This window comes from Morone saxatilis, unplaced genomic scaffold (assembly GCF_004916995.1).
Source record: "Morone saxatilis isolate NCDOM2014 unplaced genomic scaffold, NCSU_SB_2.0 Contig23, whole genome shotgun sequence".
In the NCBI taxonomy this organism is placed as follows: Eukaryota; Metazoa; Chordata; class Actinopteri; family Moronidae; genus Morone; species Morone saxatilis.
Window position 1 is genome coordinate 13,304,531 of NW_023339796.1, and position 11,958 is coordinate 13,316,488.

An 11,958-nucleotide genomic window follows, 5' to 3' on the forward strand; every position below is an offset into this window, starting at 1 on the left:
GTGGTAGGTGGAAAGAGAAAGAGAGATGGTGTTACATTTGAAAGTGAGTGGGAAAAGGTCAGAAAGGACACAGAGAGTGATGGCACCAAAGGGAGCTGTGTGTTAGATGGCAACCAGGTGTGTTAGACAGACGGAAGCCTTAAACCTGGCAGGTGGTGTTTGGTCTAATGGTGCCATCACTGGCATCTGGATTCACTGTGTGTGTGAGTGTGTGTGTTCACTTGTACTGTTGCCACATATATCTTCATGCAAAATCATAGTTTTTACTTTGTACTTTATACTTTTGAGAGTAAAATTATGAACCTCATGACCCTGCATAATTCAGCATACAACTCCAGGCTTGTGTCTGTGCCTTGATTGGAAAAGAGGGTGAAGCTTTTTTTATCTGGCCAAATGATGGAAACCCCATCAATTCCTCTGTTAGCTTTTCTAAGTCTTGTGATGCTAAGGAACTATTTGAAATACATTTAAACATTTTATTTTGATAAGTGATTCATCGTTTGAGTCATTTTCATGCAAATATTCTCTGCTTTCAGCTTCTCAAATGTGAGGATTTGCTACTTCTTTGTCTTACATGACAGTAAACTGAATATCTTTAGGTTTTTGACTGTTGACCTAACAAAACAAGACTCGGGGTCTTTGAGACATTTTAAAGATCAAATGATTCATTAGGCCTATTTCAGTCTTTTTTTTTTTTTGACTAGAAGGATGAATATGAGTATGGGTCAAGGAAACAGATTTTAGTCTGATCTTAACCCAGGTTTTAAAGCATCAACACACAGACTACACACACATTCATACACTGGCACACAGCATTTATGAGCAGCCAAAATGCTTATTGGCCAGTGTGTTCCAGCCCATTTCAGTTCAAGGCAGATCAGTGGTCATAGAGCTTAATCTGATTTGAAGAGTACTGGCTGGCTGGCTGGCTTATGGGTACACTCATTTCTAGATGACCAAGCAGGACTCGCTTATTTATTCATTTAAGTAGAGCTCTGAACATCTCCCAGCTGGCCTTTTAAGTAACGCCATCTCTCCTCCCATGGAGAAAGACCAAGCCGGCGCAATACGCAAGAATGACATCAAGCACGCTCAAATTTATGCTATCAGATTATGGAAACAGACAATAAACTTGGATCCAAAGACAAGTATGTATCGGCATCAGCTGATAGCAAGCAGCGCCTTGCTGTATTTCTTTTCAGTGAGTAGTGCAACGGCTCACTGTGAGATTTGATACTGAGAACGCTGTACTGTATGTAATCTCTATAAGAGCAGCTTTGATATATTTGCAAGAGAAAAGCATTTCTAGGTTAAAACTGAAATACATTTTAGTATATGACTACATTTCGATGTGTAGTAGACCTAATAGTCTACATATAGGGTGGACAAAATATTAGAGACACCTCTCAGTATAGTGCAATACAGCCCCACAAACTACAGCCACCAACCAAGACCTTCATACAACAGTTAAAAGCATTAGGCATTAGTTTTGGCTATGTCTACCTAATAAACTGACAACTGATTGTTTACAACCAAATTTAGCCCAGTTTCCTTCTATTTTCACCTCCAAATCACCAAACCCACGCTTACTAGGAATGAACACTGGTGACACATTCTACATCTGTGTTGCAATATTCCTACAATTAAGCAACAGATTTGATTCAATCCAACCTCTTGTCGCCCACCTTTTAATTTCCTGCTCTCAGGGTCACCTCTGATGATGTCATGAGAGACAAGGACATCTGCTCCCATTGTGGTCCTTGATTGGCTCATTTTATCTGCATGCAAATCACGTCGGTGGGGACCCGGAGTACACTGGCCTAATTATGCCAAACACATTACTCACTTGGAGCTATGGTGCCTTGGAAGGATGAAATTAAAGAGAGAGAAAGCGAGATACAGAGGAAAAGAAAGATAAATGCAGTGATAGAAAGGAGTGGCAGTGGAAGCAGTGGAAAGTAAGATGAGATAGAGGGAAAAAGAGAACAAAATCATACTGGGGATAAGGAACGGTATTGAGTTTAGGAAGAAAAAAGCATGGGAAAAAGCTGAAAGAGAGAACCAGGATAGAAAAAGAAACAGTCGTGTTAAAATAAGGCATATTGCTAGCCAGGGAAAGTCACAAGAGAGAAAGCGAGAAAGTGGAATAAAGACTTCCACAGAGAGGCTGTTGATAAATGACAAGCATTATGTGATGTGTTGGCTTGTTTAATATAAGGGACCTTATAATAGCATCTAAATGCTGGCTAAGGGGCTTACAGTGCTCTTGGGGCACAGTATGTGTGTGATAAGTGTTATTATTGATGGAGAGTCAGACTGACACATAAACAGTCTAATGGCTCCCAGATCATCATTTGTGCATTCAGTGCGCCCAGGACAGCAGTGTTTGTTTATGCCTGTTGTGTTTAATCTTTCATTGTCCTTGCACAGGTGGGGAAACAAAGGGAAAGGATGAGGATCCTGCGTACTTGTGAATGGGGGTGGTTATGGTAGATCACAAAACCATCTGGTGCCTGGTGAAGAGATGGGTGGGGTACAGGCTAGCCATGAACTATTACAGCCCTGTAGCTCTCTGTTTGCCTTGTTCTTCTCTTGAAGATCACTTGTGTTACATAAAACATTACAGCATATCTCAGAACCCAATTAACATATTTCAGTTAAAGTTAAAGAAAGTAGTTAGACCCTAACTAGAACTAGAACCACTAGAAAACTAAGTAAAGTTTTGTTTTATTTTTTTCTGTAAATTGGACCATCATATTGCCATTCATGAAGCACAAATTTTGGATGAAAATGTATTAGCCAGGATGGATATTATAGAAGTAGGATTCTTATATATCTATTTCAGCCAAAAAATATTTTCTGCAATTTTTTCATCAATTCTTCAAACTTCATGCATGCAAATGGCCTCTTGAATGCATCATGTACTTTTCACCAAATACATGTGACAGATTAATAAAGTGAAGTGATCTGGCAAAATGTGCTGGCATTTAGCTCACAGGTGGCATTAGAGCAGCATGATAAAGTTACACGGCTATCATGCAGTACTCCTGAGTTTGAGTGACATGTACGTTGTACAATTCATCCATCTAAATGCCTAATATTCCCAGGCAGGAATTTAAATGTTCTACAATTCAAATTCATGGCAGCCATCAGCCAAACAACATGATTGTGTGTTTTGATGCAGATCAAAACCAGATGTAGCTTAAAACGTTCTATTATTAAAAAAACAAATTTTGAGTAGTGTACGGACTTGGCAGGGTAACGGTATGTGCTATCTGTGTTCTGTCTTGTATTATTTTTTAATGCACCAATGCCACCTGATTTTCTCCTCCTCTCATCTTGGCATATACCTCATGTCTTGCTCTCTGTCTCTCTGCCTCTCTGCTCCCTGCCAAAGAACCATCCAGCTAATATGATCATTCAGCACTTGTCAAAGGGACAAATAGAATTAAGGCTGTCAGATATGAAAGAGATATACAATTGCTGTTTTGGAGCCCCATTTTTTCTCTTACTCCCTTTCATACTTCTGCTGATCTTCCTTTTATGTCCAATCCTCCCTTGTCAGTATCTGGTGCACTGCCAAAACTCAGTTGATCTATCATGTTTCTTAGCTACTTTTCTAATAATGGCCCTGAACTATATGTGAGTATGTGCATGAACCTACTGTATGCTTAAGCATTCATGTCAACATCACTATATAAGTATCAGCTTTAATTATTCTTCTAAATCACAGTATGGGTAATGTCTCCTGAAAAAACATCAACTTTGTAATTCAGAAATCACGCTTTTCCCAGAGTTTGGATTGTATATTTTACAAAGTTTTTTCAGTCCTCCAGCATGGTCCCGAGGGCTTTGAAACATTTCCTGCACATGCAAGACAATGTTAACTGCCAACTGGAGGAAACAAACACCAAAATGAGTTTTCACAGAAGACCAGAGAGTTGGGTGAGAACAGACCAGTGGTTAAAAATTCAGTGATTTCTTGTCAGCCTGTCATTGCTCACCAACCAGTTTGGATCAAATTATTCAATAAGATTGTGTGAGTTGCAACCTTATTACACAGTGGCAAATGTTGCCAGACGCTAAGTTCTCTGTATGAGGAAACTGGTTTTGGATTAGTCCTGAAGGAGCAAGGCAAGTCTCGGTCAGTTAATACCTCTGTGTGAGAAAGTAACTCATCAGGATCAGGATCAGTCCAAGCCCTCAGGGAGAGTGATTGGCAGCTAGAGGAACATCAATGGTACCTCTGTGTTACACAGAAAATCTAGTCAATAACACAACTTGACACATGAGACAGAGTGTGAAGGAGGAGGAGGACTGAAGATCCAGACCAGAGAGATGAATGGGTAAGGAGGGCATGGAGGTAGAAGCTACTCGTCTGCTTTAAAGCGCTGTATTGATTGATAAAAGACCAAGAGAGTGTAGAAGAGGATGGAATATTGAACATGTAATTTTATGGTACGTGAGGGTTTGTGTGTGCGCACTATAATGTGTGTGTGTGTGTGTTTAATCAGGTTTAGAAGCAGTGGGATAAGAAAATGTAGGAACATAGTTAAAATAAGCCTCTAACATGTCAAGGTGGCCTGGATGTGAAACTCAGAGTGATTACAAATGAAATCATTAACTCCCCTCTTACTGCAGGAAGAAAGTCATTAAGACACACATGCTTTACTTAGCTTGTTCTAAGTGTGTGTGTGTGTGTGTGTGTATAAGTTAGACAGAAGTGAAAGAATTAAAGGCAGAATGTGGAGTGTGACAAGAGAGATTTTCCTAATCTACTGTCAAATTAAATACTTTTTTTTACTGTTAATTATGAAAGTATTCAGTCAATGTGAGTGGTCCGTGTAGTTCAGCTGAACAAATGGTTGAAATATTTTCACGATATCAAGGGGGATATTTTCCAATACCGATAGACAGGACAATGTTGCAACTTATATGCAAAATCACATATGAAACAGTCAAAGCAATGAACTGTGTACTACTATTTTGCATTACTTCAGTCAAAACTCAGTTGCTCATTTTGCTAAGTTCTTAACACATCTTGCTTGAAAGTTGTGTTAAGAACTTAGCTATTAAAAGTTTAATCAGTCTGGTTATGGATATGTATGGTTGTGCAGATTGTAAAGCCCTTTAACTGTATATATATTTTGGGCTATATAAATAAAAATGAAATAACACTGTACACTGTATTACTTACTGCTGCACTATTTATTCATTTATGCCCTTTAGAAGGTATAACTATATCCTACAGATAAGACTGACTTGACTTTTCAGTGAGACAGAATAGTTATTCTTGAATGATTTGATCAAGTATTTGGATCAGATGAAGATTACGTTAAAACATTACTTTTCCAGGGCAAGATACAGTAGCTTGCATCACCGACTCTAGATAAATCACTTTGATAAGTTTTAACTAACTGATATCACATACATTCCGTTTTCATTATTATTATTGTAAATGTATACAATTGTACAAATGTATATAGTATCCTCATGATTACTAAACTGAAAATGAGTAAAACTGCCCAACTATCCCATCAACTGTTTGTCCCCTCTTTGTCCCCTCCACACCCATTGTGCTGGGATAAAGCAATTAAGTGCAGACTGCCATCACTCCTTCCTTGGAGAGCAGTCGATGGGGGAGAGAAGGTAGAGGTGTGAGGGATGATAGAGGATGGGGGAAAAGAGTAAAAGGAAGGAGGGGTAAATGAAGGGATGTGGCTTGTGGCTCCCAGTTTCATGGAGACACAAACAGATGAAGAATGAGAAAGGTCATCTCCAGACACAAAAGAACATGCACACACACATGCACAGGGGCTTTGAGTCATACTAATGATGATCATTATTCACTCGAGCTGAAGGGCAGAGGAGCACTGGACAGCGTGATACCATTTACCAAGATCTGCCCTCCACATGTGGTGATCCCAGAGCTCTTAAAACATGTCCCAACCATATTAGGACTGCAAACAGAATTGTGGATAATTAATTTAATAGAGAAAACAACTTAACTTCATCACCTGAATGAAACTATTTCTGTTGAAACCCATTTTGCTTAGCCAGACTCAAGACATTTTTACAGTATGGCTGACAGTACACAGCAGGAATGAATTCTAATGGGGATTAAAAGCAAAGCTGCACCTGTCACAGCCGCTCCCCGTCTGTCTGTCTGCCTGCCACTGTGCACTCTGGATAGTGTGTGTGTTTGTGTGAGGATCTGTGATCCTCGTGTGTCTGTGGGTATATGCGTCACTTTGAAGTTGGTGTGTACGTGTGTGTATGTGCTTTTCTGCTGACTCCTGGAAGTGCGTTTTTGGGCGTTTACTCGCACTGCTTGGGTGAGTGACACAGATAAGGCTCTCCTGGTACTTTCAGGCTGGCCCAGAGCTGTGTTTCCAGATAGTTTGAGTGGCATGAGGTCAGGGAACAGGGGAATGATGTGTCATCCAGCCAGAATGTCTCGCTACTAAACAAAGGCTGGACATACAGTCGCAGCATGTCAGAAGTAGTTATCTTACAGAGCATTATAATCTCAAAAATGATTTGTGTCATGCACAAAGATACTGTATAGGCTACACACCATTCATTATGTTTCCATTTGCTCTTTCCTCTTAGGTCTGCAGCTATAATGAGCAGCTGACAAGAAAGGTTTTCTCTATCTTGTTGAAAACATTTGCATCAACATTTTCTGCCTTGAGGAAATTAACTTGTTTTCCTTCACCCTTATTTATAAAGAATATATCACAAAATGTGAACCTTGTCCTTTAACATTCTTGTCATCTTACAGTAGAGCAAAATTTGATTTGCTTATATCACACCACTGAGGAAAAGCAAGCACGTTCCAGTACAATCCAGCAAAAAAACAAAACATTTTTAAATAAACCAATTTATAATTAGATTCGTAGAGATAGGAGTCCCTTATTGTATTTTTGAACACACATAGAGCTCATTGTATATGTTTTGAAAGATGTGCATCAAAAAGCACTTGATTGACAAGATGTCTCCAGTTCAGAAATAATGTACACTGACATTATTTTGGGCATGAACCTAACTGAGGGAAACGTCAAAGAGCAACTGGTCATGCACCGAACAAGACTGTAGTTGTAAGAGAAGGAACTTGACCCTGATGTTTCACAGTATAGAATTCAAAACTAAAACAAAGTTGGACTTAGGTAAATTTTTTTAAGATATGCTGTAAGCCTTTGTAGGTGCTCACCAAGCACAGAATGGCCAATAAATGTGGCAAAAGCAAGACTAAGAAATTATTTATGTCTCAGGGTGGTTGTCTACTAGTTGAATTCGAAATGAGTATTCACAGGAGTACATGTGGGCTAACATTGAGTGCTAAATACATCTCTTCAAATCAACGGCTCCGATGAGAGTAGACCTTTTAGCTATGAGTTTGTGAAAATGCCAGAAGAAAGCAGCAAATAACCGCAGCGGTGAAGCAGGCCGGCTGGTGTTTATTAATGAGTGGGAAAGCAGAGCAGATATACAGTATCTAACAAGGCCAGTGCTTAGATAATGCCATGCAGATGGGTCAGGATGAGCTTAGCATATTAACATGTTATGCAACTTCAAGTGTTGTGATTGTCTTCAGACCCGGCGCATGTTTGGAGTTTTGCTACTGTTTAATGCGGCTTGGTTTTTTACTGTTGTCGTCAGGGAAACAGTGAGAAGACAGGTTGTGTTTGTATTTTGTCTAAACATGCTGGAGAGTGCTTTTGCCTGTGTGGTCGAATCGTGTGTTATGATGTTTTTAAAAACAGCTTCGTTAGGGGAATAAGCTAACTCCAGGCAGGATGTCCCCTGTGGAGGCCACAACCTCCCCTTTTTTCGTCTACTCGCGATCTGAGGTGGTGGCAGGCAGAGATAAGACACCTACAAAGTAAACACTGCTCTGACTACGGCTTCCCATCCCCCTGCCACAAACACACACACACGTATACACACACACAGGCAGACAAACAGATAAACATGCACACACATTCACACACGTGCACCAGGTTTGAACCCATTGTGTATGTGGAGAGATGCAGAGCAAATGCTGGCCTGAATGGATGGATGGTCCAGGCACGCTGTTGTTGTGCTAAATTTTCTGCTGCCATACTCTTGGCAGAGCATGGGCTCCTCATTTATAAACATTGTTTACACACAAAATGGATGAAAAAATCTTTATACCACTGGCCACAGAAAAAAATGGAATTCATGAAAACAAACTCGATATGTGAATGTATGCACCTCGATCGACCCATCCCACCCATGACCCATGAACTACAGTATAGTGAGTACCAGTAATGCAGGGTAATAAAATCCAAAACAGCTTTGCAGTAAATAACATTCCTTAAGCTTAAAATGCTCAGTTTTTGCAGACTCTCTATTATTTTTTTTTGAGTTTTAACAGATCACATTATACATGTGTTTATACATCCTGTTGCTCTCATGCATGTAAATTGATTGGACGAACATTAGTGTAGGGATTAGGATTTGCAGTCTGCTTACCCTATTTTATTTGCTTGTTTTTTTTTTGTTTGTGCTTGTCTCAGTCAGACTTCAACATTCTCCTACTTTTTTTTCTCCGAGACTGACAGCCTCCCTATACCTGTGTGCCTGCCTCTGCCTGTACCCTATATCTGTAAATCCTCACTTGGAGCAATATATACTTCACCCTGAAGCACTGTCAATTCTCTGACATGCCCTAGAGGCAGTAAGCGATTGGAGAGCCATCCTCTTTGTTAGCAAAATGACCCTTTTTAACTTGCCATTCCCCCTTCCCCATCCCAGAGAAAGTGCAGAGGCAGAGGGTTTTTTTAGTGGAATATGTTAGTCTAGTCTGCCCTTATATAACTTTGTGCAAGTTAGAATCTATGGCCCCGACCATGGCTCTGAAATATCAGTAGCCTAACGATGCTGTTTATCGATAAACCCATGGCTTTGTCCGTGGTGCTGAAGTTGCAGATAGATTTATAATTGCGCCTTTGTCAGTTTTGTCTTGGATCTATAATATTCTCTAAACTATATCCTATAAATACTCAATTCTGTATTATTGTAGGCTGTATACTCTATAGAGTAGTGTGACCTTCACGATCAGAGTGACAAGTAACAATGTTTAGTTGTGGAAGAACAAGAGGGTCATAGAGACACTCTGCTGCTTGTAGTATTCCTATAATAATATTCCTATAATATGTCTATGATCATTTGGTAGCATCTGAAAATACACCCACAGAGCAAGCCAACTCTGTAACAAAATATTTTAAGGGAGACATGACTGCAGATATAGTTTTTACTATATGGTTATGAGTAGGGGTGAGGGTTACGGTTATGTGCTCCCCCTTAATGAAAATTAACAAATCACTAACTGTCTAGAGGGACACTCGCACATACTTCAACTTTAGGTTCACCAGCAGTATAAGGCAGAGTAAGTATGCAGCACAAAGCAATAAGATAAGGAAATTCTGTAAAAAATAATTTACTTTTTATCCTGCATTGAGGTTTATATTGAGCAGCACGGTGGGTGGGAAAGATAATGTGAGGATATAGTGAAAACATGAATAATAGGAAGATAATGCCATGCATTATGTAGTATATATATATATATATATATATATATATAAATATGAGTCAATGGTGCTTCCTTATTTTGTTTTTAAACCACACATTTTCTATGTTTTATTTTTAGGTTACTTCCTGGAGGTGCTAAACCGCTCGGCGATCAGTCTACAGGAGACTTTCACTACAACTTTCGGACTCCTATACTCCCAGAATTCCCAGGTCTTCACTGACCTGTACACAGATTTGAGGCACTACTACCGAGGGTCCAATGTCAACCTGGAAGAGGTGCTCAACGAATTCTGGGCCAGGCTGCTGGAGAAGCTTTTCTACCAGGCAAACAAGCAATATTTCATAGGTACATCAAGCTTTTTTTGTAAAACACCAAATAACAAACAAGAGCTAATTCATGGGTTAATGGGACCTTACAAACACAGGTTCATTGCCTGAGAATGTATATCACAGATGTGATACACAGTGTTTACATAATAATCAAAGTTTAGAAAATAAAATAAGATGTTCTGATTGTCTATTAAAGCATAATATTTTGATGTATTTAGATCTAGATCTAGAGAAAAATTTTAATAAATGTCAATGATGATTGCAGGTGAGGACTACCTGGAGTGTGTCTCTAAGCAGATAGAGACACTACGACCTTTTGGAGACACACCCCGTGCAATGAAGATGGCGGTGACACGCACATTTGTGGCAGCACGTTCCTTTGTTCAGGGACTGGTGGTCAGTGGGGAGGTGGTACGCAAGGTGTCCCAGGTAAAACCTTCTTTCCCACTTTCTTCCCGTTTTACTTTACATAGCATCACCTCTATCCATCAACTGCCGTTAGTCTCTTTCCCTTAAAATTAAAGTCCTTTTTTCCTACTTCCCATACTGGTTGGTTTTATTGTTTTTGATGGAAGCGACTTACTGCCTCACACACCTTTTTACTGGTGTCTAATCTGCCGCAAAGCTAATATTCTCTGCTCCCCAAAATTCTCTGCTCCCTCTACATGCTCATTGGTATTCTTGTGTTAAGGGGTCTGTATTCATCTCCCCTTAGTGATCACCATTCCTCCTCCTTGATGTGAACACCTAAATACACACACACACATACACACAGGCCTGTTTTTACCAGTCTGTGCGCATAATATAAAGCAGTGGCAGATCAATGTTGGTGGAAACGAGAGGCTCCATAAAGTATGGCCCGCAGCTCAGACAATCAGCCCCTGCAACAACAGTTAATGTCAGCTCCATGCTGAAAAATGTCTCTCCGGGCCGCGGGGAGGGTTAATATCTCCCGAGAGAAATGGTCCCCTCTGTGTATAAGACAAGAGTAAGGTTAAGATCAGAGCAAGACTAGGAAATCATTTCAGCTCCTGAAAGGGAGGTGGCCAGTATTGACGCCCCAGTGAAAAATACCTCCGTCAGACACTGGGCAAGGAGAGTGTTGAGAGCAGTGGCCCCGTGAGAAATATACATCCTTTGAGAAAACAGATGCTGTACCAGAGATACATACTACAGTTCTTTCCTGCGATGAAATATTACAAGGTCAGGCTGTGTGTAAGCATGAAAAGATGAAGAGCAAGAGAAAAAAAAACAATAGCGTGAAAAAAGAGGTTGTGTTGCTGCTATTTGACTGCAAGGCCACACATTTGGATGCATGTCAGAGAAATAATCTATATGATCATTTTCCCTTTCACTCTGACATATGTTCTGGCTTGCACTGTGGGTGGCACATACTGTACGGTTTGGTAGCATCAGAGTTAGACAGCCTGTCTCTCTGCCTCTCTTTGGCCCAGAAAATAGGCACAATGTCCCACACCTACATTAAGGACCTGCAGATGTCTCAATTAAGTACCTGCATGCAGCAAAGCCTAGCACAGCCACAGGGGAGTAAAATCAGGAATAACTACGAACGCAGCTAGTCTAGCGTAGCAGGTAGTTGTGAATAACAAGGCAAAGACAATGACAGTGACAACTGAAACTGGAGCTAAGGGAATCATGCAACATGCATGCAACAAAGCTAGAAACATGATAGTTAATGCTTAGCTTACACTCAAGCAAGCGAACAGGGGAGTGTGGATCAGAATTAGCATGGGCAGCACACTAAGTTGAAATTGCTATTCATGACTCCTGTCACATGGGTGTACCCCGGACCAGCCAGAGTATCTTACGATCCCTGCAGAGCTCTGCCAGCAAGATGCTAAACCGATAATCATCTCTCTTAGTGCTTAAAGGTACAGAAACACACGCACACCTCATCATTCTGTCGTTCCCCTCCAATGTGTGTGTATATATTCGAGCTACCCCCCTTTAAGTTTTACACTTACAGTCCAGATTTAATATTAGTCTATATTTTATTTATTTTTTTTTCTTAGTTTTATACTTACACTTATATTGTTTACCTTGTGTGTT

The 11,958-nt window shown here is 40.1% G+C and overlaps 1 protein-coding gene across 1 annotated transcript in view; it reads left to right on the plus strand.

Annotated features, from left to right (window-relative positions):
* The window catches only part of gpc1b (glypican 1b), a 62,422-nt gene that overhangs the window by 38,178 nt on the left and 12,286 nt on the right, over window positions 1-11,958 (plus strand). Inside the window, exons 3-4 of the mRNA XM_035669979.1 lie at window positions 9,677-9,904; window positions 10,154-10,317. Coding sequence (XP_035525872.1) covers window positions 9,677-9,904; window positions 10,154-10,317 — 392 coding nt within the window. The remainder of the gene's footprint in view (window positions 1-9,676; window positions 9,905-10,153; window positions 10,318-11,958) is intronic.